Below are 16889 nucleotides of genomic sequence, written 5' to 3' on the forward strand. Positions count from 1 at the left end.
TAAAATGGGGAGAGGCTCTAAATCACCTTGACGAAGTTGTCAGGGAAGAGTCCTCTCTTCCCGTTGAAGTCTCCCTCCATCCATCCCTCCTCCTCGATCCTGCGGACGTTCCTGATCACGTCTCCCAGCCTCAGGGTCAGCTCATCTTCATGGAGGGCATCATACTCATACTCAACCACAACCTCTACTGGAGAGAAGGAGGTAGGGCGGGAGGGAGAGAGGGCGGGACCAAGAGAGAGCGGGCGGGCAGAAGCGAGAATGGGCGGGAGATATTGAGGGAGAGAGGGAGGGAGATATTGAGGGAGTGGGGGGGAGAGAGAGGGAGTGGGGGGGAGAGAGAGGGAGTGGGGGGGAGAGAGAGGGAGTTACCAATATAACAAAACAGAGATCGCTGGACACATTGTCATGACATGTAGATGTATGACAGTCCTGAAGCCTTGCAACAGCTAGACTATACGGAGGCATCACTGCATACAAATCATGACTGCAATTGTGCATACCGACTCTTCACTCAATGACATTGATCAGACCTGCATGCTTGTTAAAATGCATTTTATTTTTTATTTAACTAGGCAACTCAGTTAAGAACAAATTCTTATTTACAATGACGGCCTACCCCAGCAAAACCCGGCCTACCCCTAACCCGGACGACCCTGGGCCAATTGTGGCGCCAACCTATGGGACTCCCAATCACGGCCGGTTGTGATACAGCCTGGAATCGAACCAGGTTCTGTAGTGACACCTCTATCACTGAGATGCATTGCTTTAGACCGCTGCGCCATTCGGGAGCCCAAACATGTTGCATTTGAAGAATGTTTTTGCATTTTAGGCTACAAGTGTGTGAATTGAAAGCAAAGCGTTCTTTGGGAAAACAGGGATGGATCAAACATAGCTTACCTACTATATGAAGTCTATAAATTGGGTGATTCTCAGGAAACTAGATTTATKCATGGCAGTAACAAAGAGTTTGAAAATCATGGTGCATCTACAACATTCATCTATTATTCTATAGGCTAAGATGTTTAGTTTATGGTAGTGTAATTTCCACACCAAATTCTCATTACCGAAATTTGTCCGGTCATTTTATAAAATGTTCCATAAGAAAAACCTAATTTATCTGAATAAAACGAAATATGTTGCTGTAGTTTGTCCATAAATTATAAAAACTGTTTACTAGTTGAAGTTTAAATTAAACCATCATATTTATTGCGTAAAAACTGTCTCTGGACATGTTTCTCATTACCGTAACACTTTTTGAAGTTGCTGTAAAATCTCCAATAATTTGGTTTAATTCACCCATGATGCATAATCTGGAGGAGAAGTCCTTACATGAGCATACTTTTATTGAATTATTTCACTTATATGCTTTCAGAATGAGGATCTTATTCTCAAACACCCCATTTACGACGCTTGACCTTGTCATTACCGGAATTACTAAAAAGCTGAAATTGGAAAAACCTTTGAGAACCATTACCTTACCAAGATGGAGGCATGAATGGGCTTTAGTGATGTGTTCAAACATTTTATTTTACCTTTATTTAACTAGGCAAGTCAGTTAAGAAATTCTTATTTTCAATGACGGCCTAGGAACAGTGGGTTAACTGCCTTGTTCAGGGGCAGAACGACAGATTTGTAACTTGTCAGCTTGGGGATTCGAACTTGCAACCTTTCGGTTACTAGTCCAACGCTCTAACCACTAGGCTAACCTGCTGCCCCAATATAATGATGGCCACTTCAGCAGATATCCCCAGAAGCTTATTGGTAATTGCAGTACCGTCAGAGCCTTTCCCGTGCTCCATTGGTTCCTGTGCTTTGATTAGGTCCAGGCTTGGATCAGTGGACTAGACATATAATGGCGCCGGAGAGGATGGCTGCCGTTTTATTGGCTCTTAACCAACCGTGCTATTTTTTTGTAACTTATTTTGTACATAATGTTTCTGCTACTGTCTCTTATGCCAGAAAAGACCTTCTGGACATCAGAACAGCGATTACTCACCTTGAATTGGACAAATCATTTTTCTTTAATGAGTTGGACGGGAAGGATATACTCCAAACACCCGAAAAGTCCTTCATCCCCATCATTCGCAGGGGAAAGAAACAGATTTCGCGGAAGGAGATCGGGGTGCCTTGTGAGGATCAGGCGACGAGTGGCTAATCTGCCTTTGCCATCCGTACTGTTAGCCAACGTTCAATCYCTGGAAAATAAATTGGACATACTAAAAGCATGTACAGTGGGGAGAACAAGTATTTGATACACTGCCGATTTTGAAGGTTTTCCTACTTACAAAGCATGTAGAAGTCTGTAATTTCAAAAATCCAGAAAATCACATTGTATGACTTTTAAGTAATTAATTTACATTTTATTGCATGACATAAGTATTTGATACAGATCTTGGCCAACAACCTCCTTCCCTCAGTAAGAGCATTGAAGATGGGTCGTGGCTGGGTCTTCCAGCATGACAACGACCCGAAACACACAGCCAGGGCAACTAAGGAGTGGCTCCGTAAGAAGCATCTCAAGGTCCTGGAGTGGCCTAGCCAGTCTCCAGACCTGAACCCAATAGAAAATCTTTGGAGGGAGCTGAAAGTCCATATTGTCCAGCGACAGCCCCGAAACCTGAAGGATCTGGAGAAGGTCTGTATGGAGGAGTGGGCCAAAATCCCTGCTGCAGTGTGTGCAAACCTGGTCAAGAACTACAGGAAACGTATGATCTCTGTAATTGCAAACAAAGGTTTCTGTACCAAATATTAAGTTCTGCTTTTCTGATCAAATACTTATGTCATGCAATAAAATGCAAATTAATTACTTAAAAATCATACAATGTGATTTTCTGGATTTTTGTTTTAGATTCCGTCTCTCACAGTTGAAGTGCTAAAAATTACAGACCTCTACATGCTTTGTAAGTAGGAAAACCTGCAAAATCGGCAGTGTATCAAATACTTGTTCTCCCCACTGTATAGCCTCACTATTGTTATTTTACTGCTGCTCTTTAATTATTTGTTACTTTTATCTCTTACTTTTTCGTAAGTATTTTCTTAAAACTGCATTGTTGGTTAAGGACTTGTAGACCTTACAGTAAAATGCTTACTTACAACTGTTGTACTCGGCGCATGTGACAAATACAATTTGATMTTGATGCCATTAGGCTACTCTGGGACTGGACTGAATCACCCCCATCCCGTCTGTCTCAACAACATGAGCTGCTCTCACTACTACTGTGTCTTGGCATCCTAGTATAGTATTGACTGGTGTGTGACCTCTCCCTGTATGTATTAGTCTACAGTGTTTCCTCGTCTTGGACGTGGTAGTAGTGCTATTAAATTAACCCACTGACCCATTTAATCAGCGGACCCACTTTGTTCCAGAAGCACTCAGGGAACAGCTAGTCCTGACCTCTCTCCCACTGTGAGCATATGTTTTGAATCCAGCCGTGTGTGTGTGTGTGTGTGTGTGTGTGTGTGTGTGTTCATCTGTACACCGATAATAGGCCAATACTTTTGAGCTGGTTGAAATAGGCAATTTATTTTAGTTTGTAACGTAGGCCTATCCTAAGTCATGATGCTCCACTTCTGGCCCGTTTTTCAGTCCAGGCAGGTGACTCTTTCAAATCTTATAAAACTGAACTGGAAGGAAGTTCCACTGGTAAACATGGTGCCTTAATGGGAGTATTCAGAAAGCCCCCAGTCTACTTCACAAAAATAGAAGTGTCCTATAAAATCTGAATTGCGAATAATGCCGACGGAATCACGGAATCTAGACATTGAAACGGAATTCAATAATATAAAAAAAATGCATTTAACATAGAAGGAAATCCACTAATTGTATTGAATTTATTATTAAATGCATTCATAAATGCATTCCAAGTTAAAGCTGCAATATGTAACTTCTTGGGTGACAAGACCAATTTAACATGGAAATGTGAAATGTCATTCTCATTGAAAGCAAGTCTAAGAAGCAGTAGATGTGTTCTATGTGCACTATTTCCTATAAAAAAGAAAGCCTAGCTGCTGCACTAACCACCTGTGTGCTGTAATGTGTTTAGGAAGGCATTTCTTCCTAAGGAAAAACTAAGAGGGCTTTCTTCGTCTCCTTCCAAGCAGGGCCGGTATTTCAAGGGCGAACATTACTCTGGCAGAATAAGAACAAGTCAACCCAGGACAATCTAAGACAAAAAGAGGATGATTTAGCCTAGACCCCTTTTTAATAGGCCGACGAGGCCACCTTTGGCAAAGGACTCTTGGAGGCAAAACACGGTGGTATGAAAGCATCTTTTGTCCCCGATCTCCATCCACCACTTATCTCTGCTTCACCACAGCATCATTTATGGAGGCCCCCAACGGGAGGGACGAGCTCCTAATTTCTGTCCGTGTAACAACAGGATGAGATACTGTCTGACTTTGGCCAGTGGTAAACAAGGCTCTGCAGACAGACTGCTGGTCTGGTCAGGACCCTGCCTCATGCCCTGCTGCGCCTTCTCAATATAGGCTACACCATCAACGCTAACACTGATTAGTGTAAGCAGAAGTGGCCTTATCGGTGGTGCCTGGGTAAATAATGGGCGCTGGGGGAATTGATGGCTGCTGGCCAGTGGGATGGATTATTAAGGCGCGAGAGCTCGCTATCAGCTAAATGGCAGAATGTCCTTGCCAGGCCTAAGTGAGGATGAGGATCGGAGTGTCTGGATGGAAGCCTGAGGTAAAGAGGCTGAGGGATCTTGCTGGCAGTCGTTCCCACATACAGGTCCCAGTCCAGCTTGGCGTTTCAAGTCMTAATGGTTGAGGGTTCGGATGCGGGTAGGGAAAGCTGATCATGGATCTGTGATTAGCGGTATTTTCTCCCTTGGAGCAGGCCCAGGCTACTGGGCCAACATTGATGATGTCAGAGGAGCAGAGCCACTGAGCAATTATTTTCAACAGTAAGTTTGACCTGGCTGCCCAGTGTGTGGTTTAGTGCTGAACGGCACCTCAGCTGCCACCAAGGCCCAGCCAAAGACTCTGCCAACTAAACTGCTATGGTGTGTGTGTGCGTGCGTGCACAAGGCCGTTTGCTGTGTGTGCATCATTGACTGCTTTGATGTGTGTCATGCTTATGTGCTGTCATGGTGTTTCTTTGTTCTCCTGTATGTCTGTGTTGTATAGTGGTCCCATTTGTGTGGGCTAAGTTATGTTTACGCCAAGCAGCATAGCACCGCTCCTCCTGGCTGATTAACACGCTGGCTGCTCATTGGACAAACTATTCTATAGTCCTATATTTATAGTAGTGAATTGCCCTCCTCATCATCATCATGGCCTGCATAATGAGAGGGCAGGACACAAGCAGCAGAACAGACAGAACAGTTCAGCAGTGGCTGGGCTTACACATTAGCTAACATGGTAATGCTAACAACAGTGGACCAGATGACAGAATAGGGTCACAGGAGAGGATTTCACTCTGTATGAGTTAACAGCTCTGGTTTTATGATGGAGGAAGGAGTGTAGTCCCATTGATCCAGACATGGCCTCTGTGAATAAGTGATAGTAGGCTAGTATGAGATCAGTCAGTCTTATACAATTCCATTTGTAACATTTTCATCTGTTGCCCTACTTATATTTTCTCAACATTTCCATTTGTAAGATTTAATCTCTGCTTATTGTAGAATTTTAGTCATATTTAAAAAATCTTTCAATTGGCTCTTATCTAAGATTTTTACAGGCTTATTAGTCTGTAACAATCGGTCTGTCTGGCTAGCCTATTGCCTTTGTTTCCACAAGGAGACTGGCTAGTACACGTACTGCACTATACTACTGGCTTGCTTATCTCCCACATCGCTATGTAAATAACCACGGTCAACAGAGATTGCGTGTGTGTGTGTGTGTGAGCAAACAACCAATCAAACGGCTTTCAGGCGCATGAATGACTGAGTCACTAGATATAGCATATTACAAGGGCGCTGTAGACAACATGACACAGCTCCGACATTCAAGTCAGTCATCTAGCAAATGACTGTCTTTTCTTTCCCCAAGGCGTGTTTGTGTGCTGTGGTCGGCTAACGATGACTGGATATCGAAGAAAGCCAAGTGGCAGACAGTGATTTTGTTCAAAGGAGACTCATTTTGAAAATGTAGTCAATGTATTGAATGAGCCTCAATGAGCCACATAGTGGTCTTGTCTAGACTAGATTGATTAGCCAGTAAATAGCAGATACCTAAAAAGGGTGGTTCTCACAAAACTGTCACTTGACAAAAAACATGACAAAAAAAGAAACATTCTTATTGCATCACTAATATTAGGATCTGTAGTTAGTTAAAGCTGTACTGAGCTCTTTTTAGATTCAGTAACCCAATACAAACTGTKATTTGTTAATCCCAAATTACTTGCATAATACTAAACTCGGTGATCTTAATGCAACTGACTAAAATACCTGTTATTTCAGCATAAGAACTGTAATTTACGTGTATTTTCAAAATTCGAAAGTGGAGATAAAAAATATATAATAATAATACATTATGCTTAAGGTCTTTACAGGTAATATTAGTTTATTAGGACATGGATATGTGTGGTTCTAAGGTATTTTAGATGCATTTCTAAATATAATGGAATCGTTTGGGAAAATGGCATAACATGATATGCCTATAAAGTAGGGCTATCCACACCAAAATTCATCTTAAAATCGTCCGAAAGTCATCTGTTCTTTCGACTAATCGATTGGTGGACATTTTAAAATMTGTATTTTTCCATATATAGACACACCCTATGTGTTTTAATAAAATCAGGTATATGCATTGAGCCTGTCTGATGCTTTAAGTCACTGTTTGATACCATAAGGCAAAAACAACTCAATTTATATTACCATTTCTAACAATCTGCGTGCAGTTACAGTTTCATACACATTTTCGTGTAACTGTTTAATTTAATTTATAATAACATCTTTGTATCTCAAAATCATTGTTATGTGGMTAATCAAAATCCTATCCAAATCTAAATGAAAATGATCCAAACCTAAAAAATTACTTATATTGCCAACTACATACACTACATGACCAAAGGTATGTGGACACCTGCTTGTCAAACATCTCATTCCAAAATCATGGGCATTAATATAGAGTTGGTCCCCCCTTTGCTGCTAAAGCAGCCTCRACTCTCCTGGGAAAGCTTTTCACTATATGCTGCAACATTGCTGAGGGGACTTGTTCAAATTCAMCCACAAGAGCATTAGTGAGGTCGGGCACTGATGTTGGGCGATTAGGCCTGGCTCACAGTCAGCGTTCCAATTCATCCTAAAGGAGTTCAATGGGGTTGAGGTCAGGGCTATGTGCAGGCCAGTAAAGTTCTTCCACACTGATCTTGGCAAACCATTTCTGTGTGGACCTCAATTTATGCACAGGGGCATTGTCATGCTGAAACAGGAAAAAGCTTTCCCCAAACTGTTGCCACAAAGTTGGAAGCACAGAATTATCTAGAATGCAATTGTATGCTGTAGCGTTAGGTGGCCTAGTCCGAACCATTATTCCTCCTCCACCAAACTTTAGTTGWCACTGTGCAGTCGGGCAGGTAGCATTCRCCTGGCATCTGCCAAATCCAGATTAGTCCGGGCAGAAATTTGACGAAGTGACACGTTGAAAGTCACTGAGCTCTTCAGTAAGGTAACTCTACTGCCAATGCTTGTCTATGGAGATTGCATGGCTGTGTCCTCAATTTTATACACCCGTCAGCAACGGATGTGGTTAAAAGACGAATCCACTAATTTAAAGGGGTGTCCACATACTTTTGTAAATATAGTGTACCTACAAATAGCTGCGCATGGGATAAGAAGTAATCAGGTAGGCCTGTTTTATGACATTTCCAGTGGATCGGAGCATGACATTTTTCCCTTTCACGCCGAGTGGTTATCAAAAGGAGATGGAAAGATTTTCCAAGTACATTGAGGAACTATTGTCACGCTCAATGGATGTAAAAACAGACTTTGCTGGCTGTTTGAGGTGAAGAAAACATTACTTTGAGAAGCGCCACAGCTCATTAGTGGTGGTTTGTTAAGCCAATCAGAATTTTTGTTAAGCCAATCAGATCCCCAAATGGGCATATTTATATGCCTACATTTGCACGCAGGCCAGGTAGCCTATAGGCCTACTTTAGGTAATCAGGTGCACRTCCTTACTCAATATTGACAGGCGCGCTCCAAACAAAAGACAATGACTAAATTGACAAAACTCGTAAACGTAATGAAATAAACCAAAACTTGTTTCTCACAAGTGTAGCATAGGTTGTGCGCGCTGCAAACAACGTCTCCACGCCGACAATGAGAATGGTAAAAGACTGGATTAACAACATATTTAAGGCATTAGTAGAAATTACCGTAACAAAAAAAAAAAATGTTGAAATTATAGGAATGAAATGTACTACTTGTTATATACAGTGTATTCAGAAAGTATTCAGACCCCTTGACTTTTTCCACATTTTATAACCTTACAGCCTTGTTCTAAAATTGATTAAATTGTTTTTCTTCCTCAATCTACCCACAATACCCCATAATGACAAAGCAAATACAGGTTGACAGTTTTGCAAATTCATAAAAATAAAAAACAAAATATGTTATTTACTTATGCATTCAGACCCTTGCTATGAGACTCGAAATTGAGCTGTGGTAAATTCAATTGATCAGACAAGATTTGCAATGGCACACACAAATGGCACACACCACACACATTTAAGGTCCCATAGTTGTCAGAGCAAAAACCAAGCCATGAGATAGAACAAATTGTCCGTAGAGTTCCAAAACAGGATTGTGTCGAGGCACAGATCTGGGGAAGGGTACCAAAAAAATCTGTGTTCCTGCAGCATTGAAAGTCCCCAAGAACACAGTGGCCTCCATCATTCATAAATGGAAGAAGTTTGGAACCACCAAGACTCTTCCTAGAGTCGGGGGAGAATGGCCTTGGTCAGGGAGGTGACCAAGAAACCGATGGTCACTCTGACAGAGCTCCTCTGTGGAGATGGGAGAACCTTCCAGAAGAACAAACATCTCTGCAGCACTCCACCAATCAGGCCTTTATGGTAGAGTGGCCAGACAGAAGCCACTCCTCAGAAAAAGGCACATGAAAGCCCGCTTGGAGTTTGAAAAAAAAGGCACCTAAAGAACTCCTTACTGACTTTATTGTCCCCATGGGGAGATTTTCTTGCAGCGTCATGTACACGTTTAAAGTGATGTTTAAATATAAAACAAACTGACAATACAAAATTCATAACAGTTACATACCAACCAAAAAAAACAACATTAGCCTGATGGCCTTACTGAGTCGATAAGAACATTAGCCCGAGTTATTTAGGTGGGATATCACACCTGGCACAAACGCCCTAGACCTGCCCTCAGAGGTGATTAGTTCAAAGTCTAGGTACAGGGGGTGGCTTGGGTCTAAAATGATTATGAGCATCCAGGCATGTCTATTTCACTCCAATTCCCTTGCTGTGGTGATAATCCTTCCCAGCATATGTCTCTTGCTAACAGTGGCATTGCCAAACCAACAAACAATACATGAGAAACAAGAATGGTCTGGTGAAACCAAGATTGAACTCTTTGGCTGAATGCCAAGCGTCACGTCTGGAGGAAACCTGGCACCATCCCTACGGTGAAGCACGGTGGTGGCAGCATCATTCTGTGGGGATGTTTTTCAGCGGGAGGGAATTGGGAAACTAGTCAGGATTGAGGGAAAGATGAACGGAGTAAAGTACAGAGAGATCCTTCATGAAAACCTGCTCCAGAGCACTCAGGACCTCAGACTGGGGCGAACGTTCACCTTCCAACAGGACAARGACCCTAAGCACAGAGCCAAGAGAACGCAGGAGTGGCTTCGGGACAAGTCAATGAATGTCCTTGAGTGGCCCAGCCAGGGCCTGGACTTGAACTCGATCAAACATCTCTGGAGAGACCCAAAAATAGCGGTACAGCGACGCTCCCCATTCAACCTGACAGAGCTTGAGAGGATCTGCAGAGAAGAATGGGAGAAATTCCCCAAATACAGGTGTGGCAACCTTGTAGCGTCATACCCAAGAAGACGAGGTGGTAATCGCTGCCAAAGGTGCTTCAACAAAATACTGAGTAAAAGATCTGAATACTTATGCAAATGTGATATTTTAGTTTTGTATTTATAATGCATTTGCAAATAAATGGCAACTAAAACTGTTTTTTCTTTATCATTACGGAGTATTGTGTGTAGATTGATGAGGCGGGAAAACGATTTAATCCCTTTTAGAATAAGGCTGTAATGTAACAAAATGTGGAAAAAGTCAAGGGGACTGAATACTTTCGAATGCACTGTAATTCCCAAAATAAAATCAGTAACGGAATTACTGCAACTGAATTGGTTACAATGGAAAATCATAAGTCACAAACACAAGTTGTGCACCGCTACTGTCCTCCCTTCCAATGGCATACTGTTAGTTTAGCTCATAACTGTTTCTTTGGTCTTTGATGTCTGGTGGTCAAACCAAGAGTGTTAAAACTAGGAGGTAGACCGATTAATCGGAATGGCCGATTAATTAGGGCCGATTTCAAGTTTTCGTAATCGGTAATCGCCATTTTTGGACACCGATTATGGCTGAATACATTGCACCACGAGGAGACTGCGTGGCAGGCTGACTACCTGTTATGTGAGTGCAGCAAGGAGCCAAGGTAAGTTGCTAGCTAGCATTAAACTTATAAAAAACAATCAATCTTAACATAATCACTTGTCAACTACACAGGGTTGACGATATTACTAGTTAATCTAGCTTGTCCTGCGTTGCATATAATCGATGCGGTGCCTGTTAATTTATCATCGAATCACAGCCTACTTCGTCAAACGGGCGATGATTTTAACAAGCGCATTCGCGAAAAAAGCACTGTCGTTGCGCCAATGTGTACCTAACCATAAACATCAATGCCTTTCTTAAAATCAATATACAAGTATATATTTTTAAACCTGCATATTTAGTTAATATTGCCTGCAAACATGAACTAGGGAAATTGTGTCACTTCTCTTGCGTTGTGCAAGCAGAGTCAGGAAATAGCAGCTGTTTGGGGCCTGGCTCGTTGCGAACTTTGTGAAGACCATTTTCCTAACAAAGACCGTAATTAATTTGCCAGAATTTTACATAATTATTGACATAGCATTGAAGGTTGTGCAATGTAACAGCAATATTTAGACTTAGGGATGCCACCCGTTCGATAAAATATGGAACGGTTCCGTATTTCACTGAAAAGATAAACGTTTTGTTTCCGAAATGATAGTTTCCGGATTTGACCATATTAATGACCTAAGTCTCGTATTTCTGTGTGTGTATTATAATTAAGTCTATGACTTGATATTTGATAGAGCAGTCTGAGCGGTGGTAGGCAGCAGCAGGCTCGTAAGCATCATTCAAACAGCACTTTCGTGCATTTGCCAGCAGCTCTTCGCAATTCTTCAAGCATTGTGCTGTTTATGACTTCAAGCCTATCAACTCAGAGATTAGGCTGGCAATAACATCCAATAGTCAAAGGTATATGAAAATACAAAATGGTACAGAGAGAAATAGTCCTATAATAACTACAACCTAAAACTTCTTACCTGGTAAAATAAAAAGGAACCACCAGCTTTCATATGTTCTCATGTTCTGAGCAAGGAATATTGCACTTATACTTTCTTCTCCAACACTATGTTTTTGCATTATTTAAACCAAATTGAACATGTTCCATTATTTATTTGAGACTAAATTGATTTTGATGTATTATATTAAGTTAAAATAAACGTGTTCATCAGTATCGTTGTAATTGTCATTATTACAAATATATATAAATTCGCCGATTAATCGGTATCGGCTTTTTTTGGTCCACCAATAAATCGGTATCGGCGTTGAAAAATCATAATCGGACGACCTCTAGTTAAAACAGCCTGAGTCTGAACAAACCCTTCTCTCTCTATGCCCTTTCCCTCTCCAGTTAATGTCACCTCTCCCAGTTCTTACTGACACCGACCATAGAGTTTCACAAGTTTGGATAGGATAATACAGTGAGTAGAGCATAATAGAGTACAGTAGAGTCCAATACAGTAGTACAGTACAATAGGGTAGAGTACAGTAAAGGAAAGTAGGGTATAGTACAGCAGAGTAGAGTATATGTGCCTGTACTCATGGGCGCATTAACACAGCATTCAGCATTTCTCAGGCAGGAAAAAAAAGTGTTGCATTCTGATAACGCAGGTGTACTGACCATGACATTCAATTTCAGGTTCCAACTTTTTATACTTATAGACTCGCTGCAATTCATGAAACATCTGAAACATCCTCCAAACCACTTGTTCTCCTCTTGCCTGTCTGAGGGGAGGGTGTATGTGGTGGAAGTCTCTGACAGCGGTATTTAAGATGTTCCAGGCCACGCGCTAAGCTCGCAGCGCTTTCTGTGGTCTGCCCTGGGTCCAGTGTTAGCTGCCAGAACCGACTTCTGATCAGGAAACGCTTCCCCAATAGGCAGTGACACCTGGAGTCCCGAAATGTTGACTTTGATAGGGCACGCACCATTTTTTACCAGGGTGCCGAAAGGAGAAAATAGAAATCAACAGAGGGAGGGAGATGAAGTAAATAGCCTAAGTTTGCACATTTGTGAAACATGAGGAGAATGACATTCAAATCCAGAATTATGCATTTCTGTGTAGTACAGATCAGGAACTCATGATCTAATCCATATCGTAATTCTGTTACCGGTTGTAAATCACTTCACTTACTGTAGTTTAATAACCAAAATAGATTTATTTAAAACTCCATGTCATAGCTGACACCCTATTCTTTCTGCAGATATCTTTGAATCTTAATTCAGAGCAGATACTTAAGAGTTTCTGGAAAATGTGTTCAATTACAGTACACTGCAGTTATTCTGCAATTACTGTGTCCAAAATACCATAGTCGACTGCAGTTACTGCACTTTTACTGCTATCTTTTCTTGTAAGGGCAGGGAGATTTGACCTTAATTCCATTACCAAAGTTTGCATCTGCACAGTTCTTCCACTAAGTTCGTGTTCATACTTTTTTCTGTGTAAATTGTTAAAAAGAGTCCTTGTGAATAGCGTTATGGTTTGTTAAACTTTGAAATCAATGGTTTTTGTTTGTCATACATTTTAAAGTGAAAAAAAAAGTCAACGCGTAACACGGAACCCAAACCGGCTGCGCACATGCGCCATCGTGCATAAATTATTTTGCCCCCCACACCAAACGCAGATTAAAATATCAAAACAAACTCTGAACCAATGACATTAATTTGGGGACAGGTCAAAAAGCATTAAACATGTATGGCAATTTAGCTAGCTTGCTTGCACTTGCTAGCTAACGTTAATTTGTCCTATTTAGCTAGCTTGCTGTTGCTAGCTAATTTGTCCTGGGATATAAACATTGAGTTGTTATTTTACCTGAAATGCACAAGGACCTCTACTCCGACAATTAATCCACACATAAAACGGTCAGCCGAATCGTTTCTAGTCATCTCTCCTCCTTCCAGGCTTTTTCATTGTTTAACTTATATGGTGATCGCATCTAAACTTTCATTGTATTACCACGACAACAAAGTTTGTCTTTGTCACCACACGTGGTATAACCAATGAGGAGATGGCACGTGGGTACCTGCTTCTATAAACAATGAGGAGATGGGAGAGGCAGGACTTTCAGCGCGATCGCGTCAGAAATAGGAACGACTTCTATTTTAGCCCTTGGCGTCGCAGACGCTCGTTGGCGCGCACAAGCAGTGTGGGTGCAATAATTGAATAACATGGATTTCTACATTTATTTTGCGACGCTCGATGCAGCAGAAGATACGATTTCTTGTCTCTCGTCAATCCTGGTGTGTTGGAGACTTTCTTCAGAATGCCCAGGATCAATGGAAAAGACATACCACACCTGACAGTCCAAATTGAAAGCTCTCTGAAGAGTAAGTATTTTGGCTAATATTACACACAGGATAGTTATATTACTCTTTAAAATGAAAATAAATAGCATGCCTAATGACACCCTTCCAACTGTATTTTCCAGTAACCTGCCTAAACCCCATAATGTAACTGGCTACTGTACTCCCCTTCAAGTTTGTTTGACAATGATGACATGCTGGCTAGGTAAACAGTGTCTYGAACGAGTGGCTGTGTGCCATAGAAATAGAAGTATAAAGTCAGAAGTATACAGCATCACACTTGACCACTAACACCCTTTGAACAATGAGTTGGCTATACCGTCTTCAAGTATACAAGACAAAGAGAGCTGTCAATAGTATTGCAGCAGGTAGCCTTTCGGTTAGAGTTTTGGACCAGTAACCGAAAGGTTGCTGGTTCGAATCCCCGAGCCTACAWGGTGAACATCGGTCTATGTGCCCATGAGCAAGGCACTTAAACATAAATGCTCCTGTTGGTCGCTAAATTACCTAAAAGTAAATGTATTGTGCCATCATCAATACGGCTTACAAATGAATATGCTTAATGATTCCTGAGCCTGTTATATATGTTGTATAGGCATATTTATTTTCTTCATTGTTGTATATAAAACATGATCATTAATTTATTTTCTGTCTCTCTATACCAGGTGTGGGCAACTCCAGTCCTCAGGGCCTGACTGGGGTCACACTTTCTCCATCCCTAGCAATTACAGATGATTAATCAAATTGCATTCTAAACTGAAGATCGTGATTAGGTGATTATTGGAGTCAGGTGTGTTAGCTGGCAAAACTGACACCAATCAGGCCCACGGGGACTGGAATTGCCCACCCCTGCTCTAGACAATACAGACTGGTCTCTTATTGGCTCACCCTGGAGTGGATGCTGAGGAGAGAACATCTACGTTGAGGCCAATTATTGCAGTACCAATGCACAGTCTGGAACCAACAGGACCCTGYACAGCTTCTACCCCCAAGCCATAAGACTGCTAAATAGTACACAAATAGCTACCCGGGCTACCCAAAATAGCTACCCATTGACCCTTTTTGCYCCAACTTTTTTTGACTCATCACATACACTGCTGTTACTCTTTGTCACTTTATTCCTACTTATATGTACATATCTGCCTCAATTACCTCGTACCCCTCAACATCATCTCTTGTATATAGCCAAGTTATCCTTACTCATTGTGTAATGTTATTACTTTTCTGTTATTTCTCKATTTTCTCTCTSTGTTGGGAAGGGCCCGTAAGCAAGCATTTCACTGTTAGTCTCCACCGGTTGTTTACGAAGCATGTAACAAATCAAATTTGACTTGATAACAACACCAGGTAGCCATTGCAAGTGTACCCATGAGTTGACCAGTCAAATTGCCATTTTTATTTTACCTTTATTTATCTAGGCAAGTCAGTTAAGAACAAATTCTCATTTACAATGACGGCCTACCGGGGAACAGTAGGTTAACCTCTAATTCCTCCCAAACCCGGATCCGGGAGCACCCCCATCAGTAAAAAAGCTGACTAGCATAGCCTAGCATAGCGTCACAAGTAAATACTAGCATCTAAATATCATTAAATCACAAGTCCAAGACACCAGCAGATGAAAGATACACATCTTGTGAATCCAGCCATCATTTCTGATTTTTAAAATGTTTTACAGGGAAGACACAATATGTAAATCTATTAGCTAACCACGTTAGCAAAATACACCACTTTTTTACTCCACCAGTTTTTTACTCCATCAGTAGCTATCACAAATTCGACCAAATAAAGATATAAATAGCCACTAACCAAGAAACAACTTCATCAGATGACAGTCTGAATACATATTTATTTTATAGCATATGTTTTTTTAGAAAAATGTGCATATTCAGGTATAAATCACAGTTCTACATTGCAGCTGCAATCTGAAATAGCGTCGATGCAGGCAGAATAATTACAGAGACCAACGTCAAATACCTAATTACTCATCATAAAACATTTCTGAAAAATACACAGCGTACAGCAAATGAAAGCCCAACATCTTGTGAACCAGTCAATGTCAGATTTTTTAAGTGTTTTACAGCGAAAACACATATAGCATTATATTAGCTTTACCACAATAGCCAGAAACACAACCGCATTTACCAGCAGCAAATGTTAGCGATCGTAACAATCCAGCAAAAGATATATAATTGGACTAACCTTCATATACTTCATCAGATGACAGTCCTGTAACATCATATTACACAATGCATATAGGTTTTGTTCGAAAATGTGCATATTTAGCAGCACAAATCGGTGTTATACAATGTGATCATTAGCAGCATTTCATGCATTCTGGCCGGCGCCATCTTGGAGAGGCACCTAATCTAATCGATAAATAATCGTAAACTTGACAAAAAAAAATATAGGTTGGACAGCAAATGAAAGATGCATTAGTTATTAATGCAACCGCCTGTGTTAGATTTTTAAAATTACAACTAGACATACAGTGTGCGTTACAGCCAGACCAGTGCCGCAATAATGGCGGACAAATCCTTTTTAATTTTCCACATAAATACGGAATAACATCATAAATAGCTCTTACTTTTGGACGAGCTTCCATCAGAATCTTGGCAAGATGTCCTTTGTCCAAAAGAATCGTTGCTCGGTTGTAAAAAGTCCTCTTCAACTTTGGAACTAGCAGCTAACAATAGCTATGTGACCGCGACATGCCCAAATGTTCAAACACGCAATACTAAGGAAATTCCGAAAATGGACATATACTCGCATAAACTGATATAACTCGGTTTAAAATAACTTCGTTATGATGTTTCTAACACCTATATCGAATTAAATACAGACGGATATATCTAAGCCATAACTGAGCGTTTCAAAATTCCATCCTGAGGTCTTGCTTTGCGTCATGACGAACGTCAAAAAAGAAGCTCCCTCCGTTCCTTGTGGCTTTAAAGGGCTGAGATCTGCGTAGAAACTCCATTCCAATTCTCATTGGTTACTGACATCCAG

At 41.0% G+C, this 16889-nt stretch overlaps 1 protein-coding gene across 4 annotated transcripts in view; it reads right to left on the reverse strand.

Annotated features, from left to right (window-relative positions):
• LOC111972710 (CD2-associated protein) overlaps positions 1 to 16889 on the reverse strand; it is a 92258-nt gene that overhangs the window by 59871 nt on the left and 15498 nt on the right. For 2 of the 4 annotated variants that reach the window (XM_023999761.2, XM_023999759.2), the window contains exon 2: positions 27 to 187. The exons of 1 other annotated variant lie outside the window; for it this stretch is intronic. In XM_023999761.2, coding sequence (XP_023855529.1) covers positions 27 to 187 — 161 coding nt within the window. The remainder of the gene's footprint in view (positions 1 to 26; positions 188 to 16889) is intronic. One more of the 4 variants, XM_023999760.2, reaches the window with a different exon arrangement.

Source organism: Salvelinus sp. IW2-2015, linkage group LG14, assembly GCF_002910315.2.
Source record: "Salvelinus sp. IW2-2015 linkage group LG14, ASM291031v2, whole genome shotgun sequence".
In the NCBI taxonomy this organism is placed as follows: domain Eukaryota; kingdom Metazoa; phylum Chordata; class Actinopteri; order Salmoniformes; family Salmonidae; genus Salvelinus; species Salvelinus sp. IW2-2015.